The following is a 20,415-nucleotide window of genomic DNA, read 5'->3' as shown; positions in this document are numbered from 1 at the left end:
GATATATTTTGTCAATCCAAACTCAAGTCATATTCCTTGCAGTGTATGCTCAAGAGTAAAGATGACTATCTGCTGCATGCCTGCATTTTTCGCATTCTGAAGTGCTGTTGAGATATCTGTACGACTGTATGTCTGTATGTATGTGCCAACAACTTCATGGTGACTAATACTTTCATAGAACTATATCAAAAATGAATTACTTCATTTAACTAGGCTCAAAAGATAAACAATACTTGTTCAAAACACATAGAATAATGATGGAGAACAAACAAAGATATGAAGAAGAAGAATAAAAAATTAAAAAGCAACCACAATTCTAAGATACCTACTCCTGGAGCACACAAATAATAATCAGAATATATTATCGACTCCTTCGCTTTGATCTCATTCCCTAATAAAAGGTGAGGGAATGGCAACTATACACAGACACCTTGCTGTATAATCTGCTCAATTCTGCATCCGTTTCCATAAGAATAAGATGCCATTGATGGTCTTTGACCTTTATTTATCTTCGTCTTCCTTTTCTACCTCCCTTATCACTTTCTATATGAACACACGTGGTCCGTAGAGCTGTATAGCCTTTACAAACTGGAAAGTTTGGACTGTTTTGGTTTTGGTGGTTGTGCTTAAGAACAAATAGCTTCGACTGTTAGTCGTTTCAACGTGTTATGACAAGGATCTCCCCTGAAATTTGAGTTGGATATAGGAATAGAGCATCTTCTTTGGCCAACACAAAGCTGCACCCAGGAACAAAAAATTGTTAAACAAGATTTTATTTGAAGAAAAGGTGAAGCGAAGTAAGGTATAGTATAGAGATGTACCTTCTCTACTATATCGTGGGTGCTCTCAGAGTGGCATGCTCCCTTGACAAAACTTCCACAAGTTCCTAATGGGGTGCCAAAACTTGCAAATTGGATGGACGATATGGACTGCCCTGGTCCACACTGCAAGTGAACCTTGGTACGGTGCATTATCTGCTGATCGCCATTGGAATCAACCCGCCAGTTCTGAACCATTGGATGGTGTTCAAATGCATCCGCACAAACACGTGACACTGATCTCTTCACCAGAGAGATCTTTGATGCATCCCCACCCAGTTCTTCGAAGACAACCATCAGATTTTGTGTTGGCTTTAACCAAGCCCTTGGAACATGGTACCTAAAATTTAACAGATAACACGACTAAATTGATATGCCCTAACATTTAAATTTCAGTAAATGCTGATTAATTCAATTGCTACCATCTTTGGGTTGGGCTATTGCAGCCAGATTGGCAATTTCCTTGACGGTATGTTCCAGCGTAACTGCAAGGTTTGCAATCCCCCTTTGCATAAGTAGTCCAATATCTTCCTATACTTCTACCATTGATCCATATTTCACCTTTACCCATGCTTTTCATATCTACAGCCAATGGATCAGCCCCACCAGGTGCATCAAAGTTGGCCTGGAAAATTACAACGCGAATATATCAGCAGACGGGGGAGGCTACTTTTCATTACAATTTAAAAGGTCATAAAATAATTTTTAAAAGGGAAGAAAAAAAAAATGCAACACAGGTTCTTACCTTATACCAAGTCAAGGGCTGAGTTTTCTGTGCAGCAAGTGAAGCATCAATCCATTCATTAGACGAAGCTCCATTTGGAGATGTTAATTGCATATTCTCTCCCTTCAATCCAACCTGTCATTCAAAATAACTAGTTTACTGAAGTTCTTAAGGTTCATCAACGAACAAATTAATGTATCGATTATGTATGGAACTCACTTGATATGACCATTTTTGCCATGTTAAATCCTTCTTGCCACTGCTAAGACCATTCAACACCACTGGACCAAGAACTCCAGTCTTCCATGCTTCATAATGTGTCCCGATATTCTTAATGAACAATTCATTAAAAGATTTTATTATCAGCATGTTTACGAGATCAGGTTCTAAAATTTGAAGCATTAAAATCACGGTCAGAAGTTTACCGGTAAACCAACTGCCACACTTAGCAAAGTAATTCTGTTCATTCCTGAGTGAAGATTGACTGGTCCTTTAAATGTTAATCTCCTGTCCTCCCTAGTCCCAAAAGCTGACCCTGTTTATAAAAATAATAGTTTTTTCATTTTTTGCTTCATTAACCATAACCCTGTCTTTATTTATCCTCGCACAACATTTACGTGCTTTTGAAGATAATTGAAATCGTTATTTGAAGATTAAAGAGAAAAGATACCTGCAAACTTTCCATTAACAAAAACATGAAGAGCAGGCCCTGCTGATTCCACCATGAGACTGGGAGCTCCATGCAAATCTGATGGGCTGACATGGACACTGGAGTAAAGCAACAACAAAATGTCAAGATCTTACAGAAGCAGCACCTTTCGACGAATTTGGAAGCCAACAGAAAGAAGGGGCCAGGTAAGACGCTTAGATGCCAAATCAGCTTTCAGACAAACATAACAAATGGTAAATTGGTTGTGCAGAAGTGCATTCCACACTGGGCCATCAATTTCATAGAAAGATGCATTACATACAGTCATACAGAAAGCAAGTGTACTTTTGGTGAATTCTGGTAATCCTTGGGTAATTTTTTATAAATCGGACTACACCGGGACAAATCAATTGTTGCAAAAACCATCCTTCACTTGTACAGTTAGGAGCAATAGGTAAGTCATATTCTTTTCATTTTCTATTTTTCCTGTCCGGGAACTAGGAGGAAAACAAAGAACTAAAAGCAACTTTTGGGAGCTTACCTGGTCATGTACCAAAGATAGTCACTGCTATCTCTGGTGACATTGATCTGTTCTAGAAGTCCAGGAGCTGTCATTGTTGGGCTTTCCTCCAACGAAGAAAGATCTTCATCGTACATCTTCCACGAGAGCAACCGAGAATTGGCTGGTATCATTTGAGTATGTGAGGTTTGAACTCCAACCTAGATGACAAGAATTGAAGCCTCATTAATATAGAGTTTCGGCACAGTAAAATTATACGAATAGTTTACACACTCATGATTTACCTTAGCAGTGTTGAAGACTACGTGTTTGCAATCAGGGAGTATGCTAATAGACCAAGCAGGTAGATCATAGTGCTCATTATTGAATTTCACCCTTGCTGATGACGTGAAATGGAAGTTGGATAGAAAAGCAGCACAAGTTCCTTGACCTTTGAAGACAAAAGCCTGCAAAAATGGTTGATCAGCCAAACAACACAAGGCAATGAAAAAGTGAATTTACAGAAATAGAAACTGACCTGATGATAAGATCCCAATGAAGTGATTTCAGGTTCCGAAGAGAGTAATGCTCGTTCTGAAAGCTTGAGGGCTCGATGTAGATCCTTTAGGTGCCCATATTTCGGTTGCCTAATCAACCCTGTGAACAATATTACATTTAATGGGAAAAGTCTTAGATAACCACCAATAATTAAACTCAATGATAGGTACCAAGCACCCTTTTGTAATCTAAAAAGGGCAAAAAGAGAGCTCTTAGAAGAATGGCAAGAATGTTGTCCTTTTGTGTTTCTTAGGCACCGTTTGGTGAAAGGGAAGGTCTATTTCATCTGATTTACTACCTCCGTTTGCAACGATTTAGCATAAAGTGTGAGTAGAAAATGTCTATTCATTGCAAATAATTTGAAACGGAGGTAGTATGTTCTTTTCTTGTGTAAGTACTAAAAGGGCTTTCAAAGAAAAAGCTGCTCCTCTGAAGAACTGACTTGGAATTCAAACTACTCCGATGGAAAATAAAATTGTATAGTCACACAGATTGAACTCCAAGCTGTACAAAAAAGTCAAGCGTGTTTGGGTATGAAGATCTTTATAACTGGAAATGAAATCACGCAAGTATTTCAATTATAGATTGTTTGGCTTGAAGGGTATGGCAACAATTTTCCTTAATCAAGGGTAATTGATTCCACCCACTTTTTACACTCCTCAACTGAGTGGTAACTGATTTTATTGATTCCACCATTGATTCCATTTTATTACGTTTACAACCATACCAAATGCACCCTTGGAACAAAATATAATGCTCTTCTTATGCAAATGCAACGCTTCAACAAGCTTAATATAAATGCAATGTTTTACTTATCTGCATTAATATATGATGAATGTAAGCACTCTAAAATCTAATTAGACTGCTTGATCACAGTAAGTGAATCTTCAAGTCTTCTATTTAAGAATCGACAAACAACGATCAAGACAGTAACATATTGTCAGGTTATTTTACTTTTTTCCCCTATATTGTATCTACTACAGGTTGTGTTGTGAGCTATGACACCCTATACCCATCAAACAAAGATATGCAAACTCAAGTCTTACCATATTCATCGATTGGGGCATCATAATCATAACTAGTCGTAATGAATGGTCCACCAGCTGTTCGTCCAAAATTGGTTCCACCATGGTACTGTGAGTAGCAGCAATCATCAGTAAGCAAAATACGATAGGCATGAACCTTCTAATATCAATCAGTAAAACAATAAGAGGATGATCATAACATAGTTACTAACCATGTAATAGTTGATGTATGAACCACCGGTTTGTATAAAACGAGCAACCGCAAATGCCAAATCTTCAACTGGTCGCTCATGAACTGGACCTCCAAATTCAGTGAACCTACAAATGACAGCAAAGAATGTTATCACCAAAATAAGAATGACAAAATGCAAACAGGACTTCAATGAAAGCAACGGTATAAGTTGTAAAAGCAAATGTATTACCATCCACTCCAAGCTTCAGTCCACATCTTGGGTTTGTTTGGTTTATTAGGCTTGAAATAATCACAGTAGAAACCATTGCACGTGTTTATCTATCGCCAGAAAGCACAAAATATATCAGTCAAATGGTCTACCATTTATACTACCTAATCGTGAACCTAATCACTTTTCACTACAAATTTGAAGGTAGGTTTATCTTACCAATGGGTCCGGGGCATCATCTTGCTTACACATCAACCATGGGACTCCAGTTTTTAATCCATTAGCCATGCTTGCAGCCCAGTCTACATATGCTTTACCAGCAGCCCCGTATTCCTTTTCCTCCGAACCATATTCATTCTCAATCTAATAAACATGATCAAATTATGTGAGTGCTTGTCACGCGACTTCATTTAAACACATCAAAAACCATAAACTGCAAAACTGAAAAGCGGTGTATGATAAGGGAGAAAACTATAAGACAATAAACCTGAGACATGATTATAGGACCACCCTGAGATGCAAATAAGTTCTCTTTTTTCATCATATCAACAATCTTCTCAGTGAAACCTTGCATTGCTCTCTGTATAATCACAGCATTAAATCCCAAAAAATAACAATTTTCAGTAACTTTCTCCTGAGATTACAGTAAAAATAATAATTAAAACAAAAAAAAAGTAAAATTGCAAAATTAAAATCAGGACCTTAAATGGCTCATTGTCAGTTCTAAAGCTGATTCCAGGAACATACTTCAACCATACAGGGAATCCACTGCATCCAATCGAAAAGGAAATCGAAAACAAAGCAATTTATTACTAAAATTAGAAAGCTTGTTTTATCATCACTAAAAAAATATGAAGAATTAGAATAAACTAGAATTGATTCTAGAACAATAAAAATAAAAAATAAAAAATAAAAATAAATTACCCAAAATTCCATTCAGCACAAACATAGGGACCAATGCGGAGATTAACATATAGTCCAGCTCTATGAATAATCTTTATGAACCTTACTAAATCATATCTCCCTTCAAAATGATACTACAAATTCCAATTAATATTCAACACATTAGATTCTTATACTCTTATAATATATAATCATGTCGTCCCAAATTAATTGTCACGCCGATAGTGTAATTTGAACTACTAACGTGACAACTAAATCCGGACTAGGATTATTGAAAATAGAGGTGAATATAGATCCAAGAATAGTACTTTTCCAGGGGAAGGTTCATGCCCATTCCAGAATACATAAGTATCAATAACATCCAGTCCTCCATTTTTAGCCTTCTTTATAAGACCTTCCCACATCTGCACTCACAAAACAATAAAATATTATCCTAAATGTTACCATTAATTTCAGATTATTTAGAATTCAAACTATACCATTAAAAAATGAGGAGTAATTCAAATTTAACAGTAAAATAAAATACTCATTTCACCATAGTAACAAATTGCAAATTCCCACAACTCCAATCTCAAAAATCAAATTTAAAATTTCCACAATGTTAACCATTAGTTTCAAAAATATCTATACCATTTAAAACACCCATTTTTAAAATTATATTTATATACATATATTAAAAATTAGCTAATAACAAAAACCCATTTCAATCAAACTAACAAATTCCTCATCTAAAAGCTCAAAAATATAACTAAAAATATTCTACATTGTTAACAATGAATTTCAAAATATCAAGAAATTAAACAAACCCATTAAAAAAATCAACAAATAACAAAAACCCATTGGCACAAATTCAATAAAGCAGCAAAATTTCAGCAAAAAGAGAAAAAAAAAATAAGTAAAATTACATCAGGGGTACTTCTGGGATAATGAATTGAACCAGAAATGAGGAGTTTGCGTTGGCCATTAATGGTAATACCCTTATGATCATAACCAATTCTAGCTGAATTTATCAACTGAAATAAACCCAGAAAAATGCTCAAAAAAATCAGTTTGGAAACTGAGATTGTTTCCATTCTCTCTGCAAATAACTCTGTTTTCTCTCTCTAAAACTCTCTGTTTTTCTGGATTTTTTTGGATTGTTTGTCTCTCTAAAACCCAAAAATATTTTGGATTTTATAAATGTGATAGAGAGAGAAAGTAGTATATGTGAAGTTTTTTTTTTTTTTTTTTTTTTGAAGGATATGTGAAGTTAACTTGTACTCAATTTGAGCTAAAAATGGCAGAAAAAATTATCAAAAGAAAATTAAATTGAAAAAATAAATAAATAAAAATTGTAGATTGGAAGGTAGTGGGAGAAGTAGGCCATGCAACAGTGTTAACAATGTGTTCACTTCACACTCTCACTCACACTGCCCATTATTAATGTGAGCTCATATATATATATTCTAAAAAAACAAAAAATTAAATTACAAAAAAAATACAAGAAATTATCTTTTTAAAAGGTAAAGTTTGAAGCTTTTTTAATGGAAATTAGTTCTAAAAAAATAAAAATAAAAAAAAATAAAAAAGAGATTTTTTAACTTGGAGTAAATAAAGAAATGCAAGTGGTAAAAATAATAAAAATGCAAGTGGTTCTACAGAAGTGGGTGATTAAATGTTTTGAACGTTTGAGCACTAGAAACTATGGAAGAAGAAGGTTGTTTGCTTAATTTTGAAGGCGATTCTTTCTCCATTTAATTATGTGAAAGAAGTTTCTAATCCTTAATTATACTCCGTAGTTTCTAATCCCAATTTTAAAGGAATTACTAGTTAATTACTTCTAGACTTACAACTAGTCCACTATTAGCATATTTTTCTGTGAAAATTAATTGATTGTTACCATTATTTGCGTATGGAAAAATTACTAGTTACGAGTAGTACTATTATTTGCGTACAGAAAATGGTATGCTGAACTTATCTATACAGAGTATCTGAACTTGTCAACCCTTATCTTATACGAGTACAAGTATATGTCGTACGAGTATTATACGCCGTATTATCTTATATTGTTAGACCTTGGAGTATTAAACATGAATTGTGTTATTGAAAATTTTCATACACATCCGGTTGTACCGTGCACATACTTCTATGTACACTCATGTGTATATAAAAAATAAAAAAATAATAAAAAATAAAGTAAGTAAGTGGTGTTATTAAACTTTATTAACCCTTATCATTTTCTATTTTTTTGAAACCACTTGCACGGATAATTAACCCTTATCATTTAACTTATCAACTTTAATTTTATTTGAACTTATTATCCCTTGTGTTATCTTATCGGTCTTATTGAACCTTACGAAATCTTATTTTGCTAACCTATCAACCCTTATCTATGTTTTTTTTTAATGAAATCGACCCTTATCTGATCCTAGTTAAACTTATTATTATCCCTTATATTATCTTTCAAAAAAAAAAAAAATTCTTATCAGCATTGTTCTGTCGACCTAATTTCCATTTATCAATAAAAATAATACAGTAGTAATTTCAAGTCGAATAAGTTTAGAAATAAAGTAGGTGTGATAAGGTTTATCCAACTTTATACATTTTAGATAAAGATCAATAATTTTAAATAAAATAGGTTCAACATAACCATATACGAAGTACATCACTAATTTCAATTCAGTCTACAACTGTAATGAGATAATAAGGGGCATATGACATCAAATATATTTAGATTAATTATATTATTTGGCAAAAACCTACAGAATTACATATTAAAAAATACTAGTGCAATCCAACTAGGTTGAAAATATGCCTAATTTTTAATTAAATTTGTCTTTAGAAAAATATATTACTTTGGTTTTAGGAAAAACATGTTTGTGCTTCAAAAAGAGAAAGGAAAAACATGTTTGTAGAATGTCTACTAGGTAATTCAACATTTGTGACATTTTAAAATGAGAATGAGAGAAAAAATGGTGATGAATTTTTATTTCCCTTAAATTAGTAGTTCTAGTTCTTCATAAGTCCATGGAAGTAGTTGGAATTTCGAAGTGGTTGCAAACGAAGCCAATCTCTTAGTAGTGTTTATCTTCAATTAGTATACTTGTAAATCATTTGGTGTCCAACTTTTTTGAAGTTTGATTTTTTGAACAATAATTTTACATTAATGCATGCTGATTTTTTTGTTGTACTCACTCTATTCAATTTTATTAAAGAAAAATACTCCTCCATAAAAATTATGTACCTAGTAAAATCAATTAAAAAAAGTAATACATAGAGCATTTATTTTTCAAGGTGAACCAAGGTATTTTGACTATTGAATTCAGAGATAATCTTTGAACTTTATCGTTTCAAAATGAAGTCATTTGAATTTACACAAAAAGAGGCAGTCGGTTAGAAATATAATACGGAGTAGGATTAATCATCCTGTCTCAATGGATTTTTTTTATTGAAATTAAGAAATGAAGTCATTTATTTTTCAATGATTTATATCTAAATAATCCTAATAATCTTATCAAATACATTTATTAATCACCAATTCTACTCATATAGTCATACTACATAATCTACTAACAAATTATGATATACTCAAAGCTACCACGAACTCATAATACGTATATCTGTTGACTGTTGTACATGTACATTACATCATATAAAGAAAATGTCTAACAATTTATATACTCGATCTTCTTTATTCTTATACACGTACTCCGTATCAATTTATAGTCAAGTTCATTCATGTTATTATGAAATCAAAGAAACTTTTTCCGATAGATGCATCATGCATATTATATTACTTTGTATTTCCACCGAACTAGAAACACTAGCGATATGAATGCATATACGGATCAAAACCCATGTTTTAACATGAACCCTATCTAGATAGATAGATCGTACTTCCATCTGTTTATTAACTTGGTATGTCAGATAATAACTTGGAATGAAGAAACATGTAACATACATACATATTGTTCCTTTTGTTTAGTTTGTTGACCCATAAATATTTTGTCACCTACGATTGAACGGCAGTGAGTACATCCGTAGTAGTTATGGGTTATTCCGATCTCTAGCACCAAATTCTACGATTTATAAAAAGTGGCATTAAATTATTTTGCCTACCTTTAACAATTATCAATTTCTAATGGTATATATGCCCATTAATATATTATGGATTTTATTTTTGGAGGGTATGTCCTACTATTTTTTAAGGTATGGTCAAAAATAATTTAAAGTTATATCTAAAAAAAAATATCTCAATTTTGTGATGGTGGGGTATTATTTAGATCTTGAACTAGACCATTATCTGCTATTATTCTGATTTCTTCTTTTTGGTTTTGTGGATGGGGGAAGAATGCTTTCAAAGCTACGCCAATCTTTGCCAGAAAGTTTTATAATTTTTAAATATAGCCAGATATGAATTATTGAGTAATTCTTATGTTGTCTATTTGTCTTGGTACCATTATATTCAAATTTCTGATAAAATCGCATAAGTGTTACAATAATTGATATGCGAGGTGATCTGGACTAGTTGGTATTCTCATATGATGTAGGGTCTGTTCACATTTACTTAATTTCAGTTCAGTTCAGCTTTAATTAGTTATGTTCAGTTCAGCTCCAATCAGTTCAGTTCAGTTCAGTTCAGCTCCTAATTTCCCTCTCTCATAAAATATTCATTTTAACTCAATTCAGCTCAGCTCAGCTCCAATCAGTTCAGTTTAGTTTAGTTCAATTCAGCTCAATTCAATTCAGCTTAGTTCAGTAAATGTGAACAAGCCCGTAAAATAGTAATTCATTAGATTATTCTAGTAGCTTATTGCTACAAGAATCCGATATAATAACCAAACTTAATATAATATAATAATCGTATAATATAATCTATGAATGACATTTATTGCTAAAAAATTCAATTCATAAATGTTGTTTTGAGACAAATTTCTGATGGTCAAGTGCAAGCGTAAGTTATTGCTTTTATGGACTACGCGACCTCTAGACGGCTATTAAAATCTAGAGGTGGCATCATTTCTTGTAGTGTAGCAAACTAGCAATGGTGATCATAGTCAATCCATTGTCGTTTGGTTACCATAAGGAGTAAAAGTTCTCGTGTTGTACGTAGTAATGTAAATGGGGGGACACTTTCCTTAGCATACAAACATGGTAAAGTATCACGAGGCTATAAAAATATAAGGGTAGAAAACAATTTTGGAGCATAGCCCCTAAGACAGCGGTACTATATGGCTTCAATCAAGGGTATATTTGCTTTACAATTCAATTATAATTTATATTCTGTCAAAAAAATAGGATTCCATCTTTTTGAAGTTAGATTTTTTGGACCCAATTAATTATACGTGCTGACCTATAATGTTTGTGATAAAATTATTTGTGTCTTCCTTTGTCTTTACTATAGTCTCAATTTTTATGAATTTTTGGTACTTTTTTTGTCTTAAACATCACTCTTTTTGAGTACTTAATTTGTCATTGTAGTACATACAATCTATGTATAATTTGAAATTCTTTATTAAGTTAGTAGTACTATACAACAAATTGGTACATAAAAGGTTAATTTTTATAAAAATAAATATAAAGCTTTAGTTGTAGTGAAAAATTATAGGAGAATAGAGGCGAAAAGAGAAGGAACAAGGCGAGTATACCAACTATATTTATCAATACATGACTATAAGGGGAAAAAAAAAATCATTGCCACTAAGGGCCTGTTCTCATTGACTGTACTCAGCTGAACTGAACTAAACAGAGCTGAACTGAATATTTTATAAGAGAAGGAAATTAGGAGCTGAACTGAACTGAATTTCAACATAAGAGAACAGGGCCTAAGCTACAAACCAAATGAAGATAAGAATATACCAACTTTATTTCTTTGAATTATGATTTTCCTTTTGATCAAATTAAATCCAATTTTTTAAAATCATTTTCAAGATGGATCGGACTTAATGATGTTTAATAATGTTGAGGGATGATATATTATATGTTTTGTAGGTAAAATACTATACTGCCTTTATTATTATACTTGTATGTACTTTTGAATTTTATCTATAAGATATAAAAAATTTTAAATTGCACATAATAATTACTAGAGATACGGTATTATATATGACATATTAGATATTATGTATTGTTGATAAGTGAGTTGTTGGAAGTCATATATTCATAACATGTTCATCACGTTCGATAAAGAAAGTCATGCACCAAGCTAACTAGCTAAGCAAACCACACAATTGTGCATTTGATTGGACATGTTCATATATTCCAGAAAATCATAGATTTACCAACTTTTAAACACAACGACAAATGCAAGTGCTAAAAATTCAGTATAACTAATACAATTCTTTATTAATACCTTCGTAATAACGGTGTTGTATAGTGTTCAGAGGTCAGACTGCAGTGTTTTGATGGGAACCTCGAAAAGTTTAAGGCTTCGTACTTGTATAACTTATGCATTTCTATATTATGATGATAATCATTTGCTAATTAAATTACTCAAAAAAATTAATTCCACTAAGTGTCAAAAAGACTCATTTAATTTAATTGTAAACTTTGTCTTTAATTACCATGTCACATGAATATTAGTTACCTAATCTGATCTTTATAGGTTTTGATTAATGTAGTTTAAAGAGATTAGTTACTTTACTTTTGGACCTACCATTGTTCCATTTGTCATATAGATCTAATTTTTTGCATCATTTTCTAATCTACAGATCTCATCATCATCACACTACACAACATGATTAAGGGTAACTAGATCTAAGCTAGTAACTTGCTTGCAAGCTAAATTTCTAAAATGTAATCCTCTTGATTATATAGTCCTTTTAGTCAAACTTAGTGAATAAGACATGTCAAAAAAAAAAAAAAAGTGAATATATGATTGATAACTTTAAATCTAAAGTTGTAAGCATTAAATCAACACGTATTTTGCGGTTTTTAATATTTGATATTTAGGAGGCGTTACATATTACTCTGTATTTCTTTTGATAATGAGAGTTTTCTTGCTTGTGACTAAAGTTTTGATTACTCCATTGTAGATTTATTTATAGCTAAGAGTTTGTAGACTTGTAGTTGAAATTCAAGAAGTTTGATTATGAGAGACATCAATTAATTTGCAATGTTTAGAAAAAATTGTTGCAAATGATCAAATACTTAAATCAAATTTTTTGTTGGTAAAATGAGTTTAAAGTAAAGACTTTGAATTTGGACAACACATAAATTAGTAAAAAATACTAGTGCTATGAAAAAAAATAATGAAAACTTTAGGGGAAAAAAAGTCCAACTCACCGAATTAGTACTTTCTACGTCAATGACTTAACATAGAAGTTTAACTCAAATTCATTTGTTAACCCCATTTCTAATATTTGTGAAACTACATTTATTAACTTTAGATACTCAAAATGAAAATTTGCTTTTATTACGATGAATATTGAAGATTTACAATTAATTACTAAATTGTCATCAACTCATTTTCGTCAATACCCATCTAGTACGTGTTTATTTTTTTTTATTAAACTCATATACTTGCCCGTACGTTTTTATATATGATAACGTACTCGACCCTCTACATTATTGAAGAAATCGGAGAGAATATGAGATATGTTATAAGAATTCAATCATGAAACACATAATCCATAAAGCTAAGCAAGAGTAACAAGTATGACCCACACGCATCATCATTATCATCAATTAATACCAAAACCCTAAACTAATCAAGCAAATATAAGAAAACGACCTTAATTGTTTAATTGAGTGTTGGAAGAATAGAGGTGTGACTTGAATTGTTATCCACCATAATGTTATTTCGTTGGTTCATGCAATTATGCCATTTGGTTGGAGTCGGTGGAAGAGATTATTTACGCGGATTTATTTCATTTTTCGATCATTCAACGTCACTATAATTAATTATAACGAGGTGGTTAACCTTATTACAAGTGTGACTACGCACTTTTGTGTTTCATATAATATCCATGATTAGGGTCTGTTCTGATTTACTGAACTGAGCTGAATTGAATTGAATATATTATGAGATGAGAAAATTAAGAACTGAACTGAACTGAACTTAAGCTGAAGAGAACATGACCTAAATCAAGCCATTGGCTATCTGGCTAACTAGTTCTCCATTCAACACTGACAGAATATAAAATCTAATCTTAAACTTTAACTATTACTTAAAATTTTTAGTTGAATTGTTTCTTTAACATGATATAAAGAGATAGTGTGACAAGGTCACCGAACTCGAATTTCATCCACCCCTTCTTTTAAGTGGAATAGTTAACACTTGATCTGAAAAAGCTCATGTACACCCACAATTCAAACAGAATGCGATAGAATATAAAACCTATGCTTTTCTTAGGCCTCAATCATCAGATCAAATGTACGAGCATGATGTTAAATGTATAACTAATTTACCAATTTTCATAATGTAGAGCAATTGTGTTAGTAATAATATGGGTTTCATTTTCAGCCTTTCAGGATAGTGACTTTCAACAATTTCTTGTCAGTGTTTGAAACTTTTAAAAGTAAGTTTTCAAAGAAGAAAGCAAAACAGAAAATAAGAGTGGAAACATCAAAGTAAAGTAAAAAAGGGCTAAAGCAAAGTTGTTATAAACTCATGATGTCCACGTTACTCGTCAATAAACGAGTAAAAACGTGTGTAACTGTGTTATGTGTACTATAGTTTGCTAGTATTGTTGGTGAAAATGCCATTCTGATGTAACTAAGAAAGCCATTAATTTTTTTCATGATTATATACTTATTTCTTTTTGTTTCATAATTTTTTCTTTGATAAGTATATTGTTTATGTGAATAAGTAAAGATAATGTTGTTTAGTCCAGTGGAAAGATGAAATATGAGAATATGAGATATTTTTGAACTAATTAACGAGTATATGAACTCTTAACGATTCCCTTATAAGACACAACACATCGAGATCCTTAGTGAGTTTGTGTATGTATATCGTATATAGACTCTCAATCTTAGCTTTGCAGAAGGCCGATATCTCATTGATATTTTGTAATATGTACTTTATCCTTGCTTAATTTTTAGTTGTAATTAATTATGACATTATGCAACGACATAATATTGAAAAAAGAGAGTAATTGTGTGCGAAAACAAACCTAGTGGTCCAACAGTATTAAAAACAAATAGACAGAAGAGGCAAGCCAGTGCATAATAACAAATTAGGTGGTTCATGTCATTGAGTTAATAAATACGAAAATGCGATGTCTATGATCTTCATTGTTATCCAAGCCAAGGATAATATATATTCATATGTCATTACATTAATTATATTTGGTGATTAAATGGTGTTGGCCGTTTGGGACGTGGTAGTCGTCTGTGGTTATCCGTTTGGGGTGTGTTTGTCATGGTATTTAAATCTATTAAATTATACCATCTTTAATTCTTAATAATGAATTTTAAAGTGAGCTTTAATTAAAATTTGTGTCAATGATCTTATATAATAGTACCGAATCTTCGAATTTAAGAGGTGGGACAACTAAACAAACAAGTAGTTTTGATATGTATCTTTCAAAAGTTAAAAAAATGAAGAGAAAATATTGATCATCTATGCAAATGAAATATAATTAGAGTGCACATAAAATCATTTTAGGCCATATTTAGAATCAATGGAGCATATTACTAATTACTATGACAATATGACACATTCACATAGCATATGTAAACTTAACAACACAAACCTTATCTACATCGTATATGTAAACACGTCAGTAATATGTCATGTGTATTACTATTTTGTCGGTATTAATAAAATAAACTTACGGAGCATCAAACACTCTATATTATGTCATGTAAGCAGATTTTACACCGAATATAAAATTATTTTACGGATTAATTAAATTTGGTGACATAAGTGACATAGGTGGTTAATGAGTAGAGTAGTAGACTATCTAGTTAAATGTCACGAATTTAGTTGAAGAGGCGTCATAGTAATTAGTAAGTACGTAAAAGTAATTGAAAAATGAAAATCAAAATAGTAAGGAAACCAAAAAGGAGGAGACACCGTAGATGCGCCGTTTGTCACTGACGTTGTTTTCGGGCCTTCAAAATAAGGTTTGCGTTTGGATTACGTTATTGGGCCGAAACCAATTCAAAAACCCAATTTCCCAAAATAAACAACCTGGCAAATTAATTAGTCGCCAATATATCCAATTTCATGACATGGGTAGTTGTCCCTTTTTCACATGCTTCTTCTAGTCTTCTTCCCTCTCATTTTAGTTGTTATACTACTACATTTTCATTATTATGGGGTTATGTGATTTTGATTATTGTATTTCTTTATAAGTGAAAGAACCAAGTAAGGGTTGATAATGTGAAATGGGCATGCATGTGAAGATGATCATTATTGTGATTCCCTTAACTTGTACGTCATACATTCATGTTGTACATTGTCGTACGTTTTTCAATGCAAAAAACTTCAGGGCGATCTATTGAACCGTTTCGGTATTAGATTATCTACCATGTGACTTGTTCATTTTTTTAAGATGATATAAAACAGGTCTGAACAATCCAAACAAGAAGGAGGAGGTTACAAATTTAAAGAAAGTTTAGTATTTAAGATAATAGGGGATAACTTCTCTACCTTATAAAGTGGATCATCTCTCCTCTTTCTCTAACGACACTCATAAATGAATTTCAACAACATTGTTGATTTGTTGGACATGTTGGTTGTTGAGTGGTATAGTTTTAAAAAGAAATATGTATGTTACTTCGTGATAGTTTGGGTATAGTACTTTTTATTCATCAGAGGTTGACTTTTTGTATTTTTGGGCTACCAGATGTAAGTTAGAGGTGGACATTTTTGGGAATGGATTAGGGTGAGATAATCTAGATGCTAGAGACAATTATTGTATCATTGTATGTATAATAATAGTATAAGACTTCTACGTTACTATTACTTGGAAGCCATGAAAATGGTGCAAGACACACATAGGAATGAAAACGATCATTGCACGTACATATAAAATGACGCAAAGTAGTCACGCACCAGTGCGTGGACACACATCAAACTAACATTTTCACGCCTTGTACTCGTTATGGGGGCACTCCCTATGTCCCATATTGATAGACTAATCTCGCCTCTTAGATAGACCACGTGACAAGTTATAATGTTAATTGCTAATTAGTCCATAAGATAAAGGTGGACATCTCTTTGAGCTCGTTCATCATGGCCCAATTAAAAAAAATGTTTTGGGTGTGACCTTTTTTTTTTTTTTTTTTTTGTATTTATCTATGAAATTCTCAATGACCACTCATGAAGTCATAATCCCTCTAATTTATCTAAACTTATTAGCATGATTTGAACTTCATTTTCTTCTTCGTCTCTGAAATAGGTGGAAATAAGGCGAATATAGAAATATGAGATGAATGGAGTATGGTGGCCTTTTGGGGTGCATCCAATAGTCATAATTGAAGTTATAAACTCATATTTCTAGCCATTTTAGGCACAGTAGGTTGTTGATGAAATTCTTCCAAAAAAAAAAAAAAAGGCCTGGCCCATATCCTCTGGGCCTTGGCCCAAATAAAAAATGTAAGAAAAAAATACTCAACGCTTACCAATTTACAGTTTCTACCCAGTCGAAAAAACACAGTCTCGTCAACTCAAGGTTTTCCGAAGTTCTTCAATTTCTCTAAAACCCTTCTTTTTGATCTTTCTAAAATTCGATAATTTAATCTCAAATTATCAATTAATTGATTTGAATTTTCATGTAATTTGATTCAATTACATCTTAACTTCTGCGAAATTTCTTGTTGATTTCAGATTGATTTTTTTTTTTTTTGGGGAAAATCACACAAAATTTGCTGAAAATCACAAAAATGCCGTCGTTGCAAACCTCATTACCTCCAGAACTCGCCAATAATGCCATCAGAGTTAGTATCTTTTCCTTCTTTTTCTTTTAATTTTAATTTTGATCAACTATTATTTTTTTAAAAAAAAAATTTAATTGGTGGTAGGAGATTTTAATTTCATTTGTTTGTTTGTTTGTTTATTTATAGCTTTACCGTGAATGCCTCCGACGAGCTAAATATATTGGCGCTAAGGTTCGTTTCTTCGTCGCCTTGATTCGCCGGTTATTCGATCTTTTGTTCATTGAATCACTTGCTATTAATTTGTTTTAGGGGAAATGTTATTAATGTTTATGTATGTGATGATCTTTTAATTATAAGTTTGGCTCATTCCTTCCATAATTAGGAATATTGTTAGTAATTTGGAGATTGGGAAATGCAATGTTGCTGCTATACCGCCTTTTTTTTTAAGGATGGAGGTGCAATAGGGGTTGTGTTTAGACATTGATTTGGTATTTTAATGATGAAGCTAAATCGTAGTTCGAAACTTGTAATGATTTTTATGTGGATATGGGGTTTTAGTTATCAAATTTAAAATTTCCATTGAGTACTATGGAAAGCTAAAATCACTGTATGGATTGAAATTTTTGGGAGGTTTCACTGTTCTTGTGAAGAATGTGAACCATGAAGGCCATGATTACGCGACTTAATCTGTTGTGATTTCCTTATAATGTAGAAAATCAGGGATATGACAATATATGGAGCTCTGTTTGCTTTAGTGTGGTTACTGATTGTTCGAGAACTGAGTTTGAAAAAAATTTCCTATCTTTAAAGTCTAGAACTTCTTTGGTAAATGACTTCTTAGTTGAGATTCTTAGAACAACAATATTATGGTTTAACTAGAGTTTAGATTTTGTCTATGCCAAAGCGTTGAGATGCAGGGATGCAATTTATAACCATGGCATGTCAATAGGATGTGGCACTTGTTACATTCGACTGTTGATTCTAATGATGCTGAGGCACCCCTCGTCTTCAATGTCCCTGAAAAGATGTTTCTATCATTGGTCAGTACTACTGTAGTCTGTAGCTCTTTGAAAGAACAAGGGGAAATAAGAGTGTGTAGAGGAAAGGAGTTATCTTATTTGCTTTGGCCTATGAGGGGATATGACATGGATGAATTATATTGAAATGTAACATGAGTGAACTCGGAATTTTCAGATTAAGTAATTCTCTTTTCTGTAAATCAATAAAAATAAAACTGTGAACCAAAAGTCTCCTTAAATATGATCTTGTATATGCTTCAAATGAGCCTATCTTAGATAACTTGAAACCAAAATCGGCCGTTTTACATCCACTTGAAGTTTCTCTGACGAGTGATTGTACTATCAGAGGTTTGAGCTTATCTCTAATGTAGTCTTGAGCGATCTGAGTTTTGAGGCATTAGAGCAGTAGTTTAGCTTTGGTAAGAGATTTTATTAATTTTACGGACGCCAAGACTGGTGGGGGCAATTCATCTATAACTTCAATAATTTAGTGGATGTATTAGCCACTATTAAAATCATCTATGGTTTTAATAATTCTTGGTTTGGCAACTTCATTTACAGACAAGAATATATTTTTATATATCCTCCAGTTTTTGTGAACAAATTATGATAACAATTGCATGGCTGTTAGGCCACTATTGTTTAGATTCAGAAACCACATTAGAAGATTCATAGTTTTAATAAATCAATAAGGTTTTTCCATTTGACCTTCAGGCTACTCGTATATTCTATTGATCAGGTGTTGGTGACCGTTGTACGAGTAAAGTAAAAAGCAGATATGTTTCTTGACATTTGTCTATTTTGTCTTGAATATGCAGCAATATAACACAGAGCTGTTGGTTGACTTGGTGAGGCAGCAATTCAGAAGAAACATGCATGAGACAGATCCAGAGAAGATTCACAAGTTAAAGGACGAGTAAGCTTTAGTTCTAACCATTTTTGCCAATACAAAGACAAAAAAACTTTTAGTATTTCATTTCTGCAATATTCTTTAGCCCATTTAATCTGCAAGATTTATACCCCCTTGTCTCTGGTTGTAAGAGGGATGATGTTTTAAGAGGGCAAACAAATATAAATATATCAGTAGAATGGTTCTAGTATGACAATTAAATGAACTGAGGGAGTATTAGAGGTGCATATTGCTTCTCGTATTCCTTGTGATATGCCCTTAATCTACTTTTCTAATACAACCAATTTTCGGACATCTGATGGTTTCAATCTGTTTGTATGCAGTGCGGCAAGAGGACTTATAAATCACATGCTGTATGAGTCAGAAAAACTGTCTGGTCGTAAGTTCAGCAAAAGCTAAGCTTTTTGACTTCATTGCATTGAAGATTATGGTCCATTTGTTGGTGTTGATGCTCTTTCGATTGAGTATGTTGTAATAACTGATTTTAGTACTGTTATGGCCTTATGGGGTAGCTTTAGGTGCTGTGCATTTTGGTGGTATAAAATACTTTGGAAAGGTATTGAGCTATTCCAATTGTACTGAACCATATTAGAAGAGAGTAGTTGGTTGAACGAGCTTTTAAGATTTTGCTACGATGTGCCATCCAACTGGCTGTTTTAGGAGTTGGAACACTTGATATATTTGGTCATTTTGGATCAAAGTTTCGGCATCACCACAAACTGATATAAATAAGAAATCTATATTGTTCTAAATTTTGGTAGAATTTTTTTTCAAATGAGTAGATCAAAGTGATGTTACTGGTACCAAAATTTTGGATTCAGTCAACTTGAACACAGCGGCATTGATTTGGGTTACTGTATGTCTGTATACTTGGGGAGTAAATAAATTGACACGCGATGAAAAGTTTGAATTTATGTACGTGAGCATGAACATGTTAACATGAACGTGGGAGTGAACGTTAACAAATTACAAGTATGTGATTTTTTGTATAATGTCTGCTTATGTAGTTATGTTATTTACCTATGACTGACTGTATGCTCAATCTTAGCTTGAGTTCTTGAATCTTTCTCTATGTGAGTTTGGACGTACATAGGGTGATTG

The 20,415-nt window shown here is 32.4% G+C and overlaps 2 protein-coding genes across 2 annotated transcripts; one reads left to right on the top strand and one right to left on the bottom strand.

The window, feature by feature from the left end:
• Positions 1-181: 181 nt before the first annotated feature.
• LOC145613113 (beta-galactosidase 3-like) lies at positions 182-6,985 on the bottom strand. Its single transcript, XM_081668168.1, has 19 exons — positions 6,483-6,985; positions 5,886-5,981; positions 5,599-5,711; positions 5,376-5,442; positions 5,162-5,254; positions 4,894-5,037; positions 4,696-4,784; positions 4,486-4,591; positions 4,295-4,382; positions 3,229-3,347; positions 2,996-3,157; positions 2,733-2,911; positions 2,213-2,310; positions 1,968-2,077; positions 1,762-1,872; positions 1,564-1,677; positions 1,241-1,443; positions 822-1,158; positions 182-737 (listed from the first exon to the last, which is right to left on the bottom strand). Exons 1-19 carry the CDS (start codon positions 6,648-6,650, stop codon positions 627-629), a joined length of 2,508 nt encoding a protein of 835 aa, XP_081524294.1. The 5' UTR covers positions 6,651-6,985; the 3' UTR covers positions 182-626.
• A 10,309-nt stretch (positions 6,986-17,294) lies between these two features.
• LOC145615398 (uncharacterized) lies at positions 17,295-20,032 on the top strand. Its single transcript, XM_081670473.1, has 4 exons — positions 17,295-17,445; positions 17,572-17,616; positions 19,223-19,320; positions 19,638-20,032. Exons 1-4 carry the CDS (start codon positions 17,392-17,394, stop codon positions 19,711-19,713), a joined length of 273 nt encoding a protein of 90 aa, XP_081526599.1. The 5' UTR covers positions 17,295-17,391; the 3' UTR covers positions 19,714-20,032.
• Positions 20,033-20,415: the final 383 nt, after the last annotated feature.

Source organism: Chenopodium album, chromosome 25 (assembly GCF_948465745.1).
Source record: "Chenopodium album chromosome 25, dcCheAlbu1.1, whole genome shotgun sequence".
Taxonomy (NCBI): domain Eukaryota; kingdom Viridiplantae; phylum Streptophyta; class Magnoliopsida; order Caryophyllales; family Amaranthaceae; genus Chenopodium; species Chenopodium album.
Note: the sequence above shows the minus strand (reverse complement) of the source record. Positions and strands in the feature narration are given on the sequence as shown.